The sequence below is a fragment of the Penicillium taxi genome (genome assembly GCF_028828555.1).
Source record: "Penicillium taxi strain IBT 34144 chromosome Unknown utg000003l_segment0_segment0, whole genome shotgun sequence".
Lineage (NCBI taxonomy): Eukaryota > Fungi > Ascomycota > Eurotiomycetes > Eurotiales > Aspergillaceae > Penicillium > Penicillium taxi.
Genome location: NW_026643205.1, coordinates 2,978,587 through 2,998,666, shown reverse-complemented (window position 1 = coordinate 2,998,666; position 20,080 = coordinate 2,978,587). Strand labels below are relative to the sequence as shown.

General features: G+C 45.7%; 11 protein-coding genes across 11 annotated transcripts; 7 read left to right on the top strand and 4 right to left on the bottom strand.

Moving 5' to 3' along the window:
* Positions 1-72: 72 nt before the first annotated feature.
* N7495_004559 (NUDIX hydrolase) lies at positions 73-1,395 on the top strand (the record flags this gene model as incomplete). Its single annotated transcript, XM_057207210.1, has 2 exons — positions 73-545; positions 606-1,395. 2 exons carry the CDS (start codon positions 73-75, stop codon positions 1,393-1,395), a joined length of 1,263 nt encoding a protein of 420 aa, XP_057064890.1.
* A 247-nt stretch (positions 1,396-1,642) lies between these two features.
* Positions 1,643-2,158, top strand: N7495_004558 (uncharacterized protein; the record flags this gene model as incomplete). The annotated part of the gene is made up of 3 exons (XM_057207209.1): positions 1,643-1,836; positions 1,956-2,037; positions 2,132-2,158. 3 exons carry the CDS (start codon positions 1,643-1,645, stop codon positions 2,156-2,158), a joined length of 303 nt encoding a protein of 100 aa, XP_057064889.1.
* Positions 2,159-2,622: 464 nt separating this feature from the next.
* N7495_004557 (uncharacterized protein) lies at positions 2,623-4,117 on the top strand (the record flags this gene model as incomplete). The annotated part of the gene is made up of 4 exons (XM_057207208.1): positions 2,623-2,768; positions 2,824-2,851; positions 2,919-3,432; positions 3,492-4,117. 4 exons carry the CDS (start codon positions 2,623-2,625, stop codon positions 4,115-4,117), a joined length of 1,314 nt encoding a protein of 437 aa, XP_057064888.1.
* Positions 4,118-5,947: 1,830 nt separating this feature from the next.
* Positions 5,948-7,812, top strand: N7495_004556 (putative Na/H antiporter; the record flags this gene model as incomplete). The annotated part of the gene is made up of 5 exons (XM_057207207.1): positions 5,948-6,065; positions 6,117-6,790; positions 6,851-6,933; positions 6,981-7,389; positions 7,441-7,812. The coding sequence occupies 5 exons, from the start codon at positions 5,948-5,950 to the stop codon at positions 7,810-7,812; spliced, it is 1,656 nt and encodes a 551-aa protein (XP_057064887.1).
* A 748-nt stretch (positions 7,813-8,560) lies between these two features.
* On the top strand, positions 8,561-8,785 carry N7495_004555 (uncharacterized protein; the record flags this gene model as incomplete). Its single annotated transcript, XM_057207206.1, has 1 exon — positions 8,561-8,785. One exon carries the CDS (start codon positions 8,561-8,563, stop codon positions 8,783-8,785), a length of 225 nt encoding a protein of 74 aa, XP_057064886.1.
* A 21-nt stretch (positions 8,786-8,806) lies between these two features.
* N7495_004554 (uncharacterized protein) lies at positions 8,807-9,308 on the top strand (the record flags this gene model as incomplete). Its single annotated transcript, XM_057207205.1, has 2 exons — positions 8,807-8,980; positions 9,039-9,308. The coding sequence occupies 2 exons, from the start codon at positions 8,807-8,809 to the stop codon at positions 9,306-9,308; spliced, it is 444 nt and encodes a 147-aa protein (XP_057064885.1).
* Positions 9,309-9,583: 275 nt separating this feature from the next.
* On the bottom strand, positions 9,584-10,045 carry N7495_004553 (uncharacterized protein; the record flags this gene model as incomplete). The annotated part of the gene is made up of 2 exons (XM_057207204.1): positions 9,584-9,930; positions 9,976-10,045. Coding segments are annotated over 2 exons (417 nt in total), but the record flags the coding sequence as incomplete, so codon positions are not given.
* Positions 10,046-10,804: 759 nt separating this feature from the next.
* N7495_004552 (uncharacterized protein) lies at positions 10,805-15,686 on the bottom strand (the record flags this gene model as incomplete). Its single annotated transcript, XM_057207203.1, has 4 exons — positions 10,805-11,017; positions 11,289-12,995; positions 13,090-15,489; positions 15,609-15,686. The coding sequence occupies 4 exons, from the start codon at positions 15,684-15,686 to the stop codon at positions 10,805-10,807; spliced, it is 4,398 nt and encodes a 1,465-aa protein (XP_057064883.1).
* Positions 15,687-16,129: 443 nt separating this feature from the next.
* N7495_004551 (uncharacterized protein) lies at positions 16,130-16,703 on the top strand (the record flags this gene model as incomplete). Its single annotated transcript, XM_057207202.1, has 2 exons — positions 16,130-16,146; positions 16,235-16,703. The coding sequence occupies 2 exons, from the start codon at positions 16,130-16,132 to the stop codon at positions 16,701-16,703; spliced, it is 486 nt and encodes a 161-aa protein (XP_057064882.1).
* A 487-nt stretch (positions 16,704-17,190) lies between these two features.
* Positions 17,191-17,873, bottom strand: N7495_004550 (uncharacterized protein; the record flags this gene model as incomplete). The annotated part of the gene is made up of 3 exons (XM_057207201.1): positions 17,191-17,424; positions 17,503-17,660; positions 17,771-17,873. 3 exons carry the CDS (start codon positions 17,871-17,873, stop codon positions 17,191-17,193), a joined length of 495 nt encoding a protein of 164 aa, XP_057064881.1.
* Positions 17,874-18,699: 826 nt separating this feature from the next.
* Positions 18,700-19,930, bottom strand: N7495_004549 (chitin synthase export chaperone; the record flags this gene model as incomplete). The annotated part of the gene is given in 4 exon segments (XM_057207200.1): positions 18,700-19,275; positions 19,335-19,424; positions 19,505-19,797; positions 19,816-19,930. 4 exon segments carry the CDS (start codon positions 19,928-19,930, stop codon positions 18,700-18,702), a joined length of 1,074 nt encoding a protein of 357 aa, XP_057064880.1.
* Between the last annotated feature and the right edge of the window lie 150 nt (positions 19,931-20,080).

Here is a 20,080-nt window from a genome sequence, read left to right as displayed (position 1 = left end):
GGCTCGACCTTGGAGGTATCTATTACATATCTATTATTACTCCGTATTACATACAAAAATCTATAACTCGTGATGAAAAATTCCCCTCTTCATTCAGAGCTGTCACATCATCTCCATGGTGTGTTGACTGAGCTCCACCGACGACCCTATCCTCATGTTCCCAATCCTCCGTCTTGCACGAAACGAGCATCCGTCGCGTTAATTATAAGGATAAAACCAACTTACGAACATTGGCCCAGTTTTACATCTCTCGTTGATCAATCCCTGCCGATTGAGCAACGCCTAGATGAATTCTTCGCTCAGCCATGGGTTCAGCATGGGGATCCAGAGGTCTTGTTCATAAAGCGCGCCTCGAGAGTTGGGGATCGTTGGACCGGCCACGTTGCGTTACCCGGTGGGAAAAGAGATCCAGAGGATGTTGATGATCGAGCCGCGGCGATCAGAGAAGCATCAGAAGAGATTGGACTAGACCTGACGACGGAAGACTGTATCAGTATAGGCAATTTGCCAGAACGAGTAGTCACTACGAGTTGGGGGTCTGTGCCGTAAGTTACCCTTGCTACGATAGATTGATGTGATACCATCTGACCATAGCTTGACTCTAGATTGATGGTGCTTTGTCCATTTGTCTTCCTCACCACTCGCAGTGACTCTCCTACACTCCAGTTACAACCCACAGAAGTGGCATCCACGCATTGGATCCCGCTGCGAGCACTCTTATCACGATCTCTGAGAACAGTGGAATATGTGGATGTGTCACAGCGGTTTACCAAACAGGGCGGGCTATTCACTCGCCTTGCTGTCCGATCTCTCGTGGGCTGGATGGAATTCCCCGCCGTTCGACTGCTCCCATCAGAGACAGTGCAGTGTACATCGATCCCAGGATTCATACCTGATGAGCATAGTGGCAGCACATCCTTACTGCAAAGATTCAAGTCATGGTGTGTTAACAACAATCATGCAGAATCAGGTGACGCGACTCGTCCTCTCTTGCTCTGGGGCTTAACTCTTGGTATCTTCGCCGATTTCTTAGATATGCTTCCTCCCCACACTGCCGTGCAATTGTATCGGTATCCCACGTTTACAGCCCCTGATTTACGGTTTATTTCCGGAATACTGACCTACCACCTGCGCAAGTATAATTCCAAGAAGGCAAGCATGAGCATTCATATCAGCGATACAGCAGTAGATGGTGAGGCGACTGTGACTACCTCCAATGGAAGTAACCAGGCTCTCATTGATAATACGCCTGGGAACTCCTACGCCTTGGGAATCTTGCTGCACGGTTACTATGACCGACTGAGGACGGCTATCTGGGTATTCCTTGCCTGGCGCATGGCCCTTGGATCCGCAGCAGCAGTCACTGCCTGGAGGTTCTATAGTCGACGCTCATGACTATATAAACATATAGATTTACCTGAATATTTTACTTCTAGATCTTTGGTCAATATAAAAATTAAGAACTTATTAAAAAAAAAAATCAAAGCGAGCTGATGAAAAATTAGATGTGCCGTATTTATTATATTCGTCTGAGTTGACTACTACGAGACGCTTACATAATGATTTGGCCGTTTTACTCCGCAAAGTAAACAATCCTTCGTCATAGCCTTTCCTACTAACACTGTCTCCTACTTCCACGTCCATGGCAGCAACTCAGAAACTCTACCCTCGTGGTACAGTTAAAAGAATTGTCAAGGCTCACTCTAATCGGAGTGTGAGTAAAAATGCCGACATTTTGGTGCGCGAAAGTCTCTTCCCCACACTCCTAAACATATCGCTAATGACAGTTATCTGGATGGAACAGATATTTCTGGACTATATGCTGTTCGTGCAAGAGTACGATCTCAACAATCCCTTTTATATTGCCATGACGTCGGTCGGAGCTTGCGCGCAACTCTCGAGGTCGACGAAGCTACACTGGAATCAAACAGCTAACTTACCTTCTCACCTTCTAGATTGATGCGCGAGGCCTCAATTCGGTCAAGAAGATCAGGCGAGAAGAACATATCCGCAAATTCAATCCGTAAGGTCACTGAGGTACGTATCGGGACAGATCTGGTTTGTGGCATGATCAAATGCTGTTTCGGTCTATGAAGAATATATTTCTAACATGAATTGAATTCTGGTATAGAAAACCCTGCGCAAATATCAAGGATAGCACAACCTATCCATATCTCAATTGGAAGGAAGTAGAATAAGGTGGGATCCCATCAATGAGGTCGCGAGCCGAGGTTGGGTCTTTCCTTCCAAGGTTGTGCTTGTATGTTGGCGTTGAAGGATTATGATACCCAAGTTATTTTCGGTTTTTCCCACTTTATCTTTAAAAAAAAGAAAAATCAAATCACCATATCAATAAGTTTCAATTGACTGGCATAGTGTGTGGTAGTGTAGTTGTGGTGATTGTAGGTGGGCTGCACCGATCAGGAAAAGATTCGGGCGACTTCCAGCCGCGTCGATTCTTCATCACAATCTGTATTTTTCTTCCTTTTCTAATTTCCACCTCCCCCTCCCCCCCTCTTCTTCTTCACATCACTTCTCCATTTCCCTTTTCCCTTCTCCATTTCCCATTTCCTCTTTTAAATTCTCAAAGTTCTCTTGTTTTAGCTTTGTGTCACCCTTACAATGGCTTCCGCTTCTGCCAACCAGAAAGCCAAGAAGCATGGCACCAAAGCTTCAGTCTCCAAGACCGAGGTTGAGACCCCTGCTAGTCCTGCTAGCACTACCTCTGACAATGGTTCAGAGCCAAAGTATCTGCTTGACCTGCAGAAGTTTGTCACCCCCGCGATCATGTTTATCATGTTCAACAACTAACGCCTTATTTAGACTCCTTCGCAATGCAGTTAAGAAGATGGTATTTATCTATTCAAATTAATTGGATGAGATCTTATTTGCTGATTGCTATTGTTTGTATTTAATAGAATGCCACTTCCAAAGTTGATGCCATTCTGGCTGAGAACGAAGGCAAAACTCTCGATGAGCTCGTCCAGGAAAAGAAGATCAATGCCGACCAGAAAGCCCAGGCCCTGAAGAAACCTGCCCTCCAGGCAACCATTACACAGATTGAGGAGCAAATTGTTCTCATCAAGCAGCTCATTGCTCAATACGAGGAGCGCATCGCGACTAGTCTGGCTAACCAAAAGGCAAGCTTGGAGAAGGCTCACCAGGATGAGCTTGACGCTGTGCGCGAACATCATTCGGCCGAGGCTTCTAAAGCTCAACAGGAGGATTTGCTTACCTTGAGTAAGTTCCTTTGCGCTGCGTCAAACTTGCGACGCGACGGTGACATCAATAACTGTGAGACCCTTGCCTTCGAGGGTGTTCTCTCCCAGATCTACGGAGGACATCAAAAGGCGGTCGACAGTATCATCAAGCTCGTACGGGGCTCGGACAAGAAGGTACTCGGTCCTTCTGACAAGGAGTTGGACTTTACCTGTGAGTAATTATTGTTCAAAATTCACTCAATTGAACTTGTTAATTAACTTTTTGGTTAGATGCGGACGTCAAGAAGGCATCCGAGCGGTTTGCACCTGTCGAGGACATCACGGAGACCACTCCTGAGGTTACCCCGGAGTCGGACCCAACCATGGTCAATGCCGAGCTGACTGAGATCGACGATCCTTCTTTGAGCGAACAGGTTGCGGCTCATGCTGAGATTGACACTGCTTCTCAGGGTCACAGTGCGCCTCCTCAGACCCTAGACATCCAGTCGACTTCTGGTAATGGGAGTGGCCGCAACCCTTCTCAAACAGAGACTGATCCTACAGAGGCTGGTCTTGAGGCTACCACTGCAGACACCGAGAGCCACATTGTCGAGGCTCCTGTTGTCAAGCGCAAGCGAAACCCCAACTACCGTCGCCGCCGCCATCAGGCTAGTGAGAGAAATCATGTCGGCGAGGAGGCTCATGTTGGCGAGGGAGCTCAAACCGGTAAGGGAGCTCCGGCTGATAAGGGAGCTCAGGTCGGTGAGGGGTCTCGTGGCGAGGGAGCAGGCGATGGCCGTCGTGGCCGTCGTGGTGGACGAGGAGGACGCGGCGGACGTGGACGTCGCGGACGTGGTGATAGTGCCAACGGGTCTGCAGCTCCTGCTCCTGTAGCTCCTACAGTTGAGCAGAACTAGTGATCCGTAGTCGGTATGTTCTGCGGATAAATGAGGTTCCCCCCATCTGACCTTATAGATGACGAACGAAACGAATTTTCTTCTCATGGAGTGAAACATGCTCCAAATTTTTTCAGCTCTCGAGCGTGCATATTCCCAGACTCATTCCAATGTATTCTACTTGTGGGAAAGCTCCGATGAAAAGCCACAGTGAACTTTGACAATGGGCCCCAGTCTTGTAATGTGTAGTCTCTCATCCTTGCAGGGTACCTCCTACTAGATTAAGCTCTATTGCACAAAGCACTAAGCAGGAGACGTTGTAGCTTTGAATGCAAGTACATCCAGCGATTCCATGATGCTGTTGAAATTTGGATAAGGATATTTAAGTACCTAACTATTAGCTATAGATGGGGGAATTGCTAGAGCCACCGCAAACACCCCATCAAAAAAATAATAGCTCTTAAAGTAAATACCATACGAGATCACACGGCGATCAACCCAGAACACCATAGTAAACTCGAAAAAATTGAATATCATATCTCAGAAACCATGACTCCGATAAAATTCAAATATTGGGTGATATATAACGATAAGGTTCCTCATAAAGAATCAACCCATTTTAAGTAAATTAGATGAATGAATTATAGCGGTACCATACGTTACGGTGTAATTTATCTATTTTAGCTTTAACTACACTTCACTTAATTATTTCCTACTCTTTTTTTCATATATATATTTCTTTAACTAGAAATAATCCAAATTCAAGTTTTAGAATGATTTCAAATTGTGACTGTTGAGATATGCTATTCGAGTTTATTATAGTGTTCTGGGTCCGCTCGCCGTATGATCTCGTATGGTATTTACTTTAAGAGCTAGTTAGTGTAGTGGGGAGCCCTATACAGTATGAAGGAGAAAGCGGTCTGCAACGGCAGAACCATCTGGTACCATTTATCTAGAAGTTGTGATAGTTACAGAATGTCCACCTTTACACACTTCTTCATTTTTTGACTCCCTACTCTCACTGAGCCTTCCCTTGTGATTGGGGTTGGTTTTTCCTAGCTGAATCGACCTGCACGTTCCGACCGTGCTGCCTAGAGCGTTCCCCATTTCATTAGTTACAGTGCTGTCTGATAAAAATTCGGACGGAGTACAAGCCCCACTTTTGCCAAGCCAATTTTCTGTTAGGCAGAAACCTCTCAATTCTAGTACTTTGTATGCCATTCGTGCGTTTTAGCTCACAAATTCGAGAGCGTGTCTCAGAGGACAGGTGATGGCGGGTCATAGGATGGAATCACAACAGAATAATATAAAGAATCATAGATACATGATAAAAGTAAAAATAGGGAGTAGGTATAGCTAGTTCTACAATATCGAACACACGCATTGTTTACTAATTAAAGAGGAAGGCGGTATAAAATAGCGGTGTAGAGCCGAAGCACTCCGTCCGAATTTTTATCAGATCCCACTGTAGTTATCAATTCCCGGTTGAGATTATATAATTATAATACCCGCCCGCACACCGCCGAATCTGAGTCTTGAATCTTGAGAATACTAACCACCGGCACCATTCCAACTAGCAATTGGACTTATCATTGTCGACCATAAATACATATTCATTAAATTATATCTCATATCAACCGGGCCTAATTTAAGCTCGGCACTTTCTCATCCAAAGTTTACAGATGACAGCCCAGTACTACACTCATATCAAACTTACCGTGATTGAATAACACCTGCTTTTTCTTTCACTCCAAACATCAACCTCCAAAGGCTGTTTGATTCAAACAGATATTAGATTCTGAGTCTTGATTTTGTTCGTGAGTCGACCGCCAATTTATTCTTTAAAGCGCAATGCCTACTCTCTCTTTGATCAACTTCAACATCGTGTGCGCCGTTTTGGGAGGCTTTATCTCTATCTTCGGGCTCGTCTCCTATCTATGTAAGGAAACATTCTACTTATCAGAAGCACGTGAGTCAAACTTGCACACGAATCTATCAAATAGTTATTGACCTGGGCCAGTGATCTCATTGTTGGCTGGAATCTTATTTTCTCCACATGCAGCCAATTTTATCAGACCAGAGGACTATGCTCTCCACTCTGAACAAAATCTCGATGCAATCACTATGCATTTCACTCGCCTTGTTCTCGGCGTGCAGTTAGTCCTTGCAGGTGTCCAGCTTCCGAAGCGTTACCTACAGATCGAATGGCGCAGCCTGGCACTGCTACTGGGACCTGGTATGGCTGCCATGTGGATCTCTAGTAGCCTCATTATCTGGGCTATGGTTCCTAATTTCAAATTTCTCCATTCTCTGATCGTTGGCGCATGTGTCACTCCGACTGATCCTGTCCTGTCTAATTCCATTGTCAAGGGCAAGTTCGCTGATAAACATGTCCCGCAGGCCTTGCAAAGAATCATTGTGGCTGAATCAGGCGCGAATGATGGCCTTGGCTACCCCTTCCTTTTCTTTGGTATCTACTTGCTGAAATACACTGGCATGGATGGCCAAGGATTCAGTGGCGGCACAGGTAGGGCGATGGCATTGTGGTTCTATGAGACTTGGGCTTATACCATAATTTTGAGCGTCGTCTATGGAGCTGTGGTCGGTTGGATCTCGCGGAAACTGCTTCACTGGGCCGAAGAAAAGCACTTTGTTGACCGAGAGAGCTTCTTAGTATTTGCCATTGCTCTTGCGGTAAGACATCCTTTCAAGCTGCACTCTACAAACAGATCCTTGCTAACTGTTAGTCATCAGTTGTTTATTGTGGGGACTTGCGGTCTTATTGGCACCGATGACCTTCTTGCCTGCTTCATTGCTGGGAACGTTTTTACGCAAGAGTAGGTACCCCGATGAGACTGCCGGGATATAGAACTAACGAATATAGTGACTGGTTCCGTCTTGAGACCATGGATGATTCCCTTCAACCTACCATCGACATGCTTCTCAATCTATCAGTGTTTATGTGGTTCGGAGCAGTCTGTCCTTGGTCGTCCTTTTTGAACAACCCTATCATCCCACTCTACCGCTTGGTGTTCTTGGGAATACTTATTCTGATTGTTCGCCGGCTGCCAATAATCCTTGTTATGCACAAATATATCCGCCAGATCGAGTACTTTTCGCAGGCGGCATTTGTTGGGTTCTTCGGACCAATCGGCGTTGGTGCTATCTTTTACCTGTCGATCAGCAAGGAGTTCCTGAAACAAATCACAGTTGACAACCATGTAAGAGAGGATGCACAGCAAGTGATAGAAGTCATTGATGTGGTGGTGTGGTTTTTAGTGATCTGCAGCATTGTGAGTACACTTCATAAAAATACCTATACTGTATGATTGACAATTTGCAAGATTGTACATGGAATGTCAATTCCTGTCGGTAAAGCCGGGTATAACCTTCCTCGCACTCTCTCGAATGCCATCAGCAGCAGTGTCGATGTATCGGAACCGATCCCGATTTCCATAATACCTCACACGCACAGTACAGCAACAGCTGAACAGACGGGCTCAAGCTTTCGACCTCGCAAACGGAGCCGAACTCATGAATCGCCGCATCCGCCGGTGTTTCGTATTGGGCATTCCGTGATTCCACCACCCTCACCCGTAAACACAGATCAACCCGGGGTAGGTATTATCAATGAACCAGAGAGACCTGTCAATCTCGCCACTCATAACTCAAGAGCCAGTTCGGATGAAGGGCATGAACGCTTTTCCCCTGTTTAATTGTCTGGATGGGTATTGTAATGAGAGATGTATCTCAGTAATCCGGTTGAATCCTGGTGTGTAACAGGCCAGTGCCTGTCACATAGTTCGTGGTTCCACCACTCCTGTTCTCAATCATGTACATATCAATTAACAATGGTTTGTATTCACGATATATCTAGCAGTACAACAAGTACATATCCTTCTGGTTTTGATTGGAGTCAATTTTATTCAGCTGGTCTAGAGTTTGAATGGGATCAGCTACCAGTTGATCTCAATCTTCCATACCCATTGCCTGACCTCTACAGTCTTATTGAAACTAATATTTCCAACATCCACTCACCATCCACGCCACCTACCTTGGGACATGATTCAACGACTCAAATCAACTTCTTGGCAGAAGAACTCCAATCATTACCAATCCCAACAGAAATTTTACAAAATAATGAAAGAAAACTTTATACTGGCATTTCTACCAGCAACGCACTAGATCGTCATTCATGGCATTCCGAGTCAGAAATCAGTTCAGTTGGGCTAAACACACCGTTTGAGCTAAATCATGATCCTATACCTATAATGGGCTCTCAAAATAAATTACGAACATTTTCTGTAGGCGTGACTGGTCTTCCACAACGTAAAAGTCGGTACTCGTTTTCCAAATCACAACAAAATACAGCTCCTATCCATATCCCAAATGCAAGTACCCTGGATCCACTGCAGCGATGGTAAGAATCTCCACCTGAAGATGAACCAGCCTCAATGATCGCTTATGAATGCTGTGCAGTCAACCCCAGCAAAATGCAGCTCTCAAGGCAAACTAGCCAACGTATTTCCCCACCCTAGTGAGCAGTATCTCTCGGAACATAACTACGAAACCTGTCGTGATATTCTGAAGGATGAACGCTCTTTTCGTCGGAAGGGCCATCTCATGCAGCATCTTCGGCATGCTCATCATATGCATACACTCCCACTGATCGATGGTTGGCATGTGTAAGTGAAAAAATATTCAATCAAGATGGTGGGATTTGCGACAAGGCCCTCCCGGACTGGGATGAGAGGATTGACCACCTCGCCAACCACTTTTGCAAAGGACGTTTCAATGAAGGATTGGAAGGGAGATCATGGTCTTCCTATCTCCGTTCAAGCAGAAGCGAAGAATGCATTCCCGCCATGGCTGATTGGGTCTACCGTCTGAGTCAGAAAGTATGGTTTCATTCTTAGCAACAATAGCAAAAGCAAGAGATCAGTATGCGCAGCTACCAGCAAGAAGAGTATATGCCGGTGAAGAAGTTGAAACGTTCAATCTCGAAATATCAGAGCCCTCCCCGTCCAATGAGAACATGTTACAGGCTGGAAGTTTCTTGGACATTTTTACTCGCCACCTAAGTCATTATGCACAAGAGCAAATGCGCAATGGCGTGATCCCAGTCGATGAGATGTTCCAACAGGAATCGAGGGAACTGATGTATAATTGCGAGGACAGATGGAACGAGACAATTACCGATGACCCAGACTAGCTATTATCATTCCGGCGTCTACACTGTGATTCAAGCAAGCAATAAGCGATTTTCGAACTTCATATGTAAACTTACAACATTAGAATCCAGGGTGAAGGAGTTTATCTCCGATGACTTACGATTTTTATCAACTACAGTCAAGTCCGACACGAAATAGAAACTATTTTGGCTATGGATTTGTTTTTGAGTTGAAGTCATAGAGTCGAAACCTTTCGACAAAAGTCAGCGATTTTTTGTTATAACTATCTGTATAGAAAAGTGAGAGAGAGACGTACTAAAGCATACCAAACCCCACAAGCAAAGCGACATTCTCCAAGTCCCCGATTCTCAAACCAACAACTCTCATAAAATGGAATAAGATGATGATGCGCAATGAGAACAACATGTTTTGCCGTAACCCTCATACTCTTCAGATACAGAATATAAGCCTTGACTAAATCTCTCCCCAACTCGCGCGCCTGATACTCATTCCGAACAACTACAGAGTGAATAGCAATAACAGGGCAATTGAGGTCGTTCCAAATAAGCTGCCCGTCTTGAAAGATAGGCCGAGAAGGTAAAGACTCCCAGTTGTCAGGTATTGATTGATATTGACCTTTCAGTGATAGCAGTAGAAGACCATCTCAAGCCAATGATTTGACCGATAACATTCTCGCTCTTTTCTCACTCTTTTCTGTATTGATAAAAAGACACAGACTTAACTGTGGAGCTTGAGCGAGGCGGTATTCAAACAACATTGTATATTTAGTATGTAGCGTGTGCGAGTGTTATCCCGAAGAAGTATCAGATTGATACAAAGATGGATAACTTTTACGAAGGATGTGCTAGAAGGGGGTTCTACTTTGCGCTCTGAGCACCTTTCATGCTCTAGGAATGAATTTTCGACAGCTACAGCTACACATTGCTTAATATCGGCCACGGAGAGAGGACGGAGAAATGCATCTGACCCAACTAGACTAGGGAATTGAACAGGAATAATGGACATGATGGATTTGTTTAGAAACGAAAGCATCAAGACGATCTATTTATTTACAGCTGAGATGAGTCAACTGGTACCTCAACGTACCTAGTTACTTTCCACGCCCTATGCCTTACGCCCTGACCCCGCTCTGACCAGTGGTTAACTTAGAACTTGAAGGATCATATCTAGTCAACATATTTACTTTGATATTACGTATACAGCTACAACAAATCCACTCACGGGTGTAAACAAAGCGGGTTGGGTTTATTAGACTGATGTTCAAGACTGCAGGAGAGTCGATAGGTTTGAGATAAATAGTATCAAAACAGGGGGTATCGTGTTGATAGAGGGAGCACTAACACTGCTTGTGACATCCTTCTTCCATCAAGTTGTTTCCATTCCCACCTTCTTCCATTCAGTTAAATGAAAGACTAGTCCAATTTATGTTGGACCCCGGGGAACGCATTGTCATTTCTGTGAGATTCATAAAAAAAAGGGTGCACGAAAAAGTGACAAAAGAACAAAGTCAAAACGCTTAAACTCTGCTCAGAAACTGGAGACGACGGCGAATAGGCGCAAGCAACCGGACGACGGGGTCTTGTGGGTTGGCGCTAATCAAAGCCATGTAAAGGTTCTTAATGCGAGATTCCAGGTCTCCAAGGAGCTTGTCAGACATCTCGCGCATGTTGGCATCCTGTGAAGTATTAGTAACAGGAAATAGAATGTTAAAAGGAATAACGGAAACATACTATGTTGTTTACCTGCTCGAGAATAACATTAAGCCACTTAAGACGCTCAATTGTGTTGTCTTGGAAATCGATCGAAATGGCCGAAGCCACAGTGAGCAGGAGAAGGTCCGCGCACCGATAAGTCAACGATACAGGATCACAACGGATCATGAGTTTGTCGAAAATTTCGACCTGGTTGGTGGAGCGAATCCACTGAGAGTAAAAAAGAAATGTTAGCACCATTACCTGTCTGAAACAAAAGGGGAAAGAAAAACGGGGAAAAATACGAACCATTAAAAGAGCCTCCTCGCGTCGACCACTCTTAACCAGATGATACATCGTATTCATCTCAGAATCTTCTGCACTCAGGGCAGGAGAAGATGCAGCATGAAGGTGAGCTGTTTCGTCCTGAGTAAGAGCTGGAGTTGCCTGAGCTGGAGCACAAGCGAGTGAATCATACTGGGGAGTACGGGAAGGTGTGCCAGCCTGCTGTCCCATCGAAACAGACACGCTGCTGTTGGTGCGAGTCTGAGTGACTTGTTGAGAACTTTGCTGGGACTGTGCAGCCATAGTTGTCGAAAGACCCCGCACGGTAAGCAAGATTTCCTCAAGTTTGGCTTGATCTGCGCGACGCTGTTTCTCGTAGAGCTGAAGGTGCTCTACGAGTTTGGACTCAGTATTCTGATTGGCCACCTTGAAGTCCTGAGCTGCTTTATCGAGTATAGGAGTGATTGAGGCCTTAAAAGCCTCATTGATGTATGGGCTCAAGCGACTGCTCAATTGCTCAACAGTCAAACCTACAATTGAGCTGACGACAGTGGGATCTTTGAAGACATTGTGGAGTTCATCTGGGAAGGTTGCAAACAAACGATCTCCAAGAGCGGGAACAACCTGCTCTGCGACGACGTCGGACAGAATGCCCCGAATATTACCGATCACACTGTCGGAGAGTGTGCTGGAAACAAGATGAATTATCTCTTTCTGCTTGTGGATCGAGGCATCATCTTGAACGCGACGCTCCTCTGCCCAGCGTTCATGCAGATTATCGAATCGTTTCTCAAGAAGACTTCCGACATCGTGGACAACCTGCTGGCTAGTCTGACCAGTAATTATGTCCATGAGATCAGCGGGAAGGGTCTCGCGAGCAGAATCGGTAGCATGCTGTAAGGGAGGCTCGGCGCTGATATTGCGGTTCGCTCCGTTGGGATCCTCTAGATAGGTCTCCGTGGCAACATAGGTGCTATTGGGAATACCAAAAGTGGCTGCTCCATTGGCTGTATCGGAACTAGCATCGCTAGTAACATCATTAGCACACTCGAGGGGAGGTTCGGCAGTAACAATTGGGGGAGCTTCGTGGGCAACATCGCTGGTAGAATCCACAGTGGCGTTAGAGCGGAGTTCAAATTCTATTAGTGACACCGCAACCAGGCCACGTTCTAGCTCCTTTTTGTTATCCATAGTGAATCTGTGAGCAAAATCTCTTGCGGGGAAGCGGAAATATTGTCTCGAGGAGTACCGGGGGACGACACGTTCTTGTTTTTGCAATAAGTCCGCATAATCAATCATAGAGCGCGAGGCTGCAACAATTCCCCGGTAATAGAAATCCGGGAGTGGATCCCGGAAGGACTGATCGCCGCATCTGATTTTGTCTTGAGGATGAATCTTTCCACAAATATCTTTGGCGACAGAGCCAAAGGTGTCAATTGGCTGAGGCCAACCATTTTCTTCGACTTGAATCAGATAGTGAACCATGGTCTCGTATATACCTTTGGCAAGAGTATTTTCTACGTGCAAACGGACATCGTTGCCTTCAACCTCAACGCCATAGCCTTGAGAATAAGCTGTCGTAACGGCAATCAAATCTTCGAAAGCGAGACGGAGACGTTCCTTTTCCTCGCCTTTCAGAACAGTATGCTTCAGAGAGTGCTCCATGGCCTCGACTGCCTGATCACGGGAAATCTTGCTTCCAAGAGGAATCTTCAGGTAGGCTGCAATGGTCTCATCATCTATAGCAGCAAGCTTCCTGCTTTCAGAAGAAACCTTGGTCTTCTTTTTTCTTTTTCTTCTTTTCCGTGTTAGAGTCAGCAGTAACATCGACGTGCGTGGGTTTCTCCACGACTTCCTCCGCAACATGCTTCTTGAGAATTTTCGCACACAATTGTTGATGCGATGATGACCCAACTCTAGGAACTGACACATCACCCTTGATAAAAGGGTCGCCTTTAGAGGGTTCGCTATCGCTTGGAAACGAAAAGATATCGTCGGTTTCAGCGATGCCTTCACTGACTGCATCAATAGAACGAATGACCTGGTTATCAGAATTCCACCCCAGGTCCTCCTTCTTGATGTTCAGGCAAGTGACGCCATGCGAATGCATCACGTATAGCTCGAACAAGCCAGCATCTTTGGTGCTTCGCTTGTCAGCTGTCGACTTCGTGAGCGGGAGGAGCTCCACGCTGCGCAGTTCGCCCTTGGAGCCGAACGAAATCTCCCGAAGGCCGCTCAAGCACGCAGTAGCGTCAGGCGTGGGCACATTGTGCTTTTTCTCTGCAGCAGCAACAATGTATTCCGCCTGAGACATGGCAGGCAGGTTGTATTGAGGCACAGACAAGTGAACAAAATATATTGAGTTGCGAGTCGGGTGACCAACAACAATGATACCGGACGGAGCATGGTAGGAGACACTGCAGATTGCATCGGACTCATTGTCGTGAGGGAACTTCAATTCCTCCACAACCTTGCCTAGCCCAATATCCCAGAGCTGCAAGGTGTGATTCTGCTTGAGGCCGACCAAGACATATCGAAGAGCAAATCCTCGACTGTAGGCGCGCAACCGGTCCAAGAACAGAACCGAAGTAGGCCATGACTTTTCTGAAGGGGAACCAGTCACGAAGGTATTCAATGAAATCTTGATATCGTGCCCTTTGAATATATTGGCTTGAGATGGGTTCTCCTGGAAACCTTGAATGTCCCAAAATCGCAGTCGACCAGTCTTGTCGAGGGAAGCAATGACAGTGTCATCGGCACTGAAGATAAAATCTTTTCCTGCTTTACCTGTGGAGATCTTCAGAGCATGCTCTTTGAAGAACTTTTCAGTCATTACTGTACGCTCGGAAGCAGTCACGCCATATTCCGTACTCATGGCAGCCTGAGGGGAGATAACGTAGATGTTTTTACCCCGGCTAATGGCGATCATATCAGGATGACAACTGCTTCGTTTGGCCCGCGTTTTCAGCTGGCCACCTGAAGTATTTTCATCTGAAGCTGGGAAAGGCGGAAAAACGAGGCTTTCTGTCTCGAGAGCATCGGACTCAAACAAATCCTTACCCTGCCCTCCGTCTACCAAGGCCCAATACACAGAGCCGCTAATGCCGATACCCAGAATCGCGTGTGAATCGTGGTTCCGAGATGTACAGAGGGCAACATTAAAAATTCTGTCCCGAGTGGACCGGAAGACCTGTCGATCACTTCCATCGTCTTGTCGAATGATTCTCATTCCACCCGGCTTCGCAAGCGCGTAAACTATGTACTCGTGAGTTGCGGCGGTCAATGATCGGTCAAGCTGGTCGAAGTCTTTCTTCAGACGAGCAATGTCCATTATGCCATCGTCACGGAAAGTAGCAATATATTTAGCTTGCGCTTTGATCGTGATCGATATGAACGGATTCAGGGGAAACTCTAGGACAGGTACAATGCGTGTGTTTTCCACACTATCTGCGGCACTTTCCCAGCTGTTGTGGGCCAGAGCTTCACTAACGTCCGCTATCCCATCAATTGGGTGCGTGAAGTTTGTATCGTCATTATCAGTCGACTTCCCAACGGGAGAAGCAGGCTCTACCTCTACCTTTACGGCGTGATCAGGCTGGGTCGAATTTTGGGACACTTCAGGCAGACGGGCGATGTACGGTGGTTCTTCCTTGGTCAGTGCGGCTTTGTACACATTTTGCGAGGCGGCAAGCTGATCAAATGGATTCTCATATGTAAATATCGAATCATTGCCAGATGCTTGTCTGGATGGATGTATGTGTTCAAAAGACTGCTTTTTCAAAGAGGGTGTAGCCGTTTCCAGCTTCACAGACCCCTGGAGGGAAACATGAATGGACCCTGAAGATTCTTGGGGGTGAATTGAATCTTCCGGAATGACCGATGGGGCTTTGGAGGAATTTACACCACGAGTGAGAGGATTGGTATCCAATTTTGAATCAACTTTTTCCGGCTTGGGGCGATTAAGCAAATCAAGCAGCTTGTTCTCAGATCTGGACTCCAGTGGTGCCACAGGCGTAACAGCCGCAGCACCATCCACCTGGCTACTTTGAAGAATCTTCAACAGACTGGCTGCACCTGCATTATTTGAGCTGAGCCGGTCCGGGGAGGAGTTGTGAGGTCCAATCGGGGTTGAATCCTCGACAGAAGTGCCATGAAATCCTCTTTTTCTGCGGATGATGCCATTGTTAAGTAGGTCGCGTCGCCGACGGCGACCTCCAAAAGAAATCTCAGCTGAAAATGAGAGAATGGGTTAAAAGATTGAAATTTTGAAGAGACAGAGATTGAGGAAGTGAAATGAATGAGAGATCGAAATCATGTGGGAATTAAGTGTGGCATTCGGGCTACACCGCTCTTGAGGCCGCTTCCGACACCGCCCTTCATAGCTGCGGACAGCGATGAGCCGCATGCTATGCATGGGGCCATACATGAAGCCTTAGGATAGCTAGCTTTTGACCTGATGAATTGTATAGAATAGTCAGAATAAGATGACAGGATGGATTTGTATGAGATTTGAACTGTCTAATCTTGAATTATAAAAATGAGACTCTATACTTCTGTATATAGAATCACCGGCAGAATCAAAGGTGGTGTACCCAGATAGCTGTCACGTCCTACATTTGCAGGTAAGCCAAGAGTATATTATATACCCATAAGATATCCCATATCATGATATATGGTCACTGATTCAAATTGCATGGTGAAGCATCTAACAGAAGGTCATCTCATCCTCATTCAAAGTTAACTCCAGTGCTGTATTAGATTGAGTGAATTTCTGCCGATAACAGCCGCTTGAGCCTAATAACCAACCAGACCCAATCCTTCTTTCCTCAACTACCAGATTCAAGCCTCTCTCTCTTTTATCCACCATGTTCTGTCTCCGCACGTAAGTTACATTTCAAAGATAAATAAACAAGATATCAAGATACCAAGATCAAGATCAGTTCGATTTGACTTCTAACCTTAGATTGTAGCTGGTTACCTCTGCTCTTCATCCCGACCAACGCATCCCCCATTTTCATCATCTCCTTCGTGGTTCTCACCTACATTATCCACCGACCATGCATCTACTGCTCAGTACTCATACTCATTCTCTTTGCCTCATCTTGTCATTGGTCCGACCGTTGCATCTTCGATCTCCGTAGTAATTGGTTTGCGCCACGCTACAGTTCAGTACTCAGTGACCATGGATCCCTGCCTGGAAATGCTACACTGGCTGCTCCAGTTCCAGGCAATAGCATAGCAGAATTCGCCTTTGACACATTTAACTCGACAGCCAAAACTTTGGCGGGTGCGGCCATGGACAGTGTTCAACAACGATTGGGATTGGGATTGGAATCAAAGCCCGATGAGTGGACGGGTGTAGGTCTGGAGTGGCTGCGGAATTTGCTGGGACGACGAGAATGGACTATTCCTTGTGTAGATGTCAAAGTCCGCCTGTAAAGGAAGATTCAGTACGGATAAGCGTCATTAGAAGTCTATTTGTCTACCGCTCTTCCATTTACATACATATGGTCTTCTTTTCTGTAAAACAGTAGTCACAAAGATTCAAGTTTGACATTGACGTTTTCAATCCTCATCTTGAATTTTCCGAAGTATGTTTCTATATAGATCGCTAGGCTTAAAAAATACAAATACCAGAAAAAGGAGGCATAGAGCAATGAGTTACAGGTAGTAAGTACCGATATACCTAGTAAATACCCTACAGCAAGTAAAATATGGGAACAACATTGTGGTTTGACGAGGATTCTATACCTAGGCCATTACTTCATAGTCAATGAGTGTTATCCACCCCGAGGATTCAAGTGAAATGTGAAATAAACAACCAGTATGAGAAAAGAGCCGAAAACAAAAGGGGGAAAAGAACATCATAGGCAGAAAAATAATTTTGAGTAAGCCCCGAAAATCTTCGAAAGCTGTCCTTCCTAGGTCAGTGGCCTGCTTTCGAGACAGTTTCGAAAGCCAGATGGTGAGAAGTAGTGCTAACAGCAATTGTGACTGCTGGATAATTGAGATCCGGCGTCAAACTCCATGTTAAAGGTGCAGGAGGGGAGTTGATAGAAGTCTCGGGTTCATCATGCGGAAGCTTGGTTTGAGTCACACATATTCCCAGAGCATATAGGAAGTTGGCTGCACTGGGGACACAGGCAGCACATGAGCAGATCTTCAGTGAACATTAGCACGAATTTAAAAGTGAAAGGAATATTGGAAGTATATGGAAGTTGAACAGGAGGAATCTTACCTCGGCTAGCCCATTGGTAAAACATCGCTGTAATGCCACAGGGTCTCCAGTACCAAGAGCTGACAGAACGCAGGTAACGGTACCACTCAGACCGAGGCATGCGTTTAGGTTGCAGGCAGGTGGCAGTTGGCTGACGAGGACGATGTTCTGTTCCAGTACTATACAAAGAGTGGTTCCAAGGTTAGCTAGCGTGCACAGAGACGTCGAGGGTACAATATAATGGAATGGGAAATGTGGCCGAGAGTATCCCAGCAGAAAAACTCCATACAAGACTGATAAACTGGTGTACGGTTTCGATTTTCCACGATGTGAGGTGTTGCTGTGCGGACTAAACCGAACGCGAGGACCAGGATAGCAAGATTGATGTACATTTTGGAACGGAAGTGATGAAAGTATTTTATTATTTTTCTAGAAAGAAAAGGGACCTAAGAGCTTATTTGTAAAACTATATAACTGTTGTTATCAGATGGTTTTCACAGGGAAAGAAAAGAGTAAGTTTCTCAAACTCACATAAGCATCTTCAGTAGGTAAACGACCGGAGTGTCATACCCACAAATAGAGAATAATCGCAAGCGTCAGATCCATGTGAAGGGAGATGATCCACGGTCACACCAGGTGACATCGAGAATTCAGTCTCGTTCCCTAAAAAGAAGTAAGAAGTAAGTAGAATGGTATGCGGCTGCTTCGAGGTTGAAGCGGGAGGAGACTGGTTACTGGGCAGCCACTAGTGGGATTGCAATGACTCGATGATGGCTAAGCAGGACTGTAAGTAAACTGCTTTATAATATTCTATGGTTCAATTGTTAGACATACATTATAACTTAAATACATAGCAATGAGGTATCTGACAATAAGAGGACTTGGAAAGACGCAAGATGACTGAAAAGTAGATCATCAATCATCCACCGATTGTATCAGGAGTAACAATAGATGACAAGGATCATTAGAGGAAACATCACTGGGGACAGTAGAGAACAAAGGAAAAAATGGATCGTGAAACATAAGGTAGCGGTAAGTGGTATCACCAAGTCAAAAGCTCTTTCAATCATCAAAAGCTAATGACTTATCAAAAAAGGGCTGAACGCTTGGAATAGTCTCGACAGCTGAGTGAAGAGGTGTGTATCAATTAGGAAAACAAAAAAAAAAAATTGAGGATTCGAGGTTAAACGACGGGATATGCAGTGAGCTGAGTGCCTTTTATGCAACGTCGGACCTCTCTTCCGCCATGAGAGTGCCATATGTTGGGGCAGGGATGGCCCAGTCATCTTCGGTGATACTGCTCCAAAAGAACCAGACCCCGATGACGGACAGAAGAGTGAAGAGTGTTTCGAAGAGGGTGCCGTTGATTTTCCCGTTGGAGGCTTCACACAGGTGTACACTGATCACGTACTGAAATATCTGGCCAATGGCGAATAGCAAGGCAGTTGCGGTCAGATAAAGCATTGGCCGAAACTCCCCCAGTACTCGTAGTACCAAGACGGCCTCGAGCACATAGTACGCCACCAGGCAGACGAGCGGGAAGAGCTGGTACAAAACGTAAAGGGCAATGTTGCGGTTGTCTCCCGATTTGCTTGACTGGAAGTAGTGGGACCAGTTGAATGCAGTGTCAAGGGCGATGTAGCCCGTACCGATGAAGATCACAAGTGCAGATGCTGAGACCAGGCCCACCGAGGCAGCAGTGCCGTCATCAATCAATTGATATCCTACGAGCCCATTCAAAAGCAGCATCCAGCATGTCGCAGCAATCGCACCTAGATGCACTGCTGAGAAACCCTATATGTCCTATCGTCAGACCAAAGACCTAGGGGGAAAAAGAACTCCCAATTCCTTACCTTGCGAACGGAATCTTCGATCGGAAGTCCACCCACGGTGAAGATTTCACAAATCTCGATGATGATGTACCCCAGAAGAAACAGTTGCATCTCACTATCCACATCAAATTGTTAGTCTATAAAGACCTGAAGGGAAAAGGTCAACTGTCATTCCGGAGGGGAAGGCTTACCGACGCCCGACGGCGGCGTGCTTTCTGTCCGACCTCAATATCAAGCCCAATGAAACCACGATTGAAATGAAAGCAAGTAGGATCGATCCTATTCCATGAGTCTATCAGTACACTGTTCCCATCAACTTGTACCCCAAACGCTGTTTCCTTACCAAGGTTTGCCAGATAACGATGGCCACTCAACGAGATACCAGTCAAAGAGCAACCACCAAAGTGGACATTAGGAGGTTGGTTGGCGACAAAAAGCTGCGGCGAAAACGAATCAGTTCTGATAAACATAAGCTGGATTGCAGCTCACGAACATTACAAACTGGCAATGTAGAGTCGCGACAAAAGTTCTGTAAAAGGAAACATGATTAGGTCGATTTGGGTAGGGGAGCGATGTGAATAACACACGTGGAAATTGCCAAATTGAGTTGAACCCATGATGACTATTCAAGTGGCTGGGTGAGGCTGAGGGAAGGGGGTATTAGAGATTCCCCGAGTCCCTTGGAATGTACGGAGTAACCGTGTAGGAGGCCACAGAGAAGGGAGTAGAGGACAGAAACAAGGTACAGGTTCTCAAATGGAAACAGA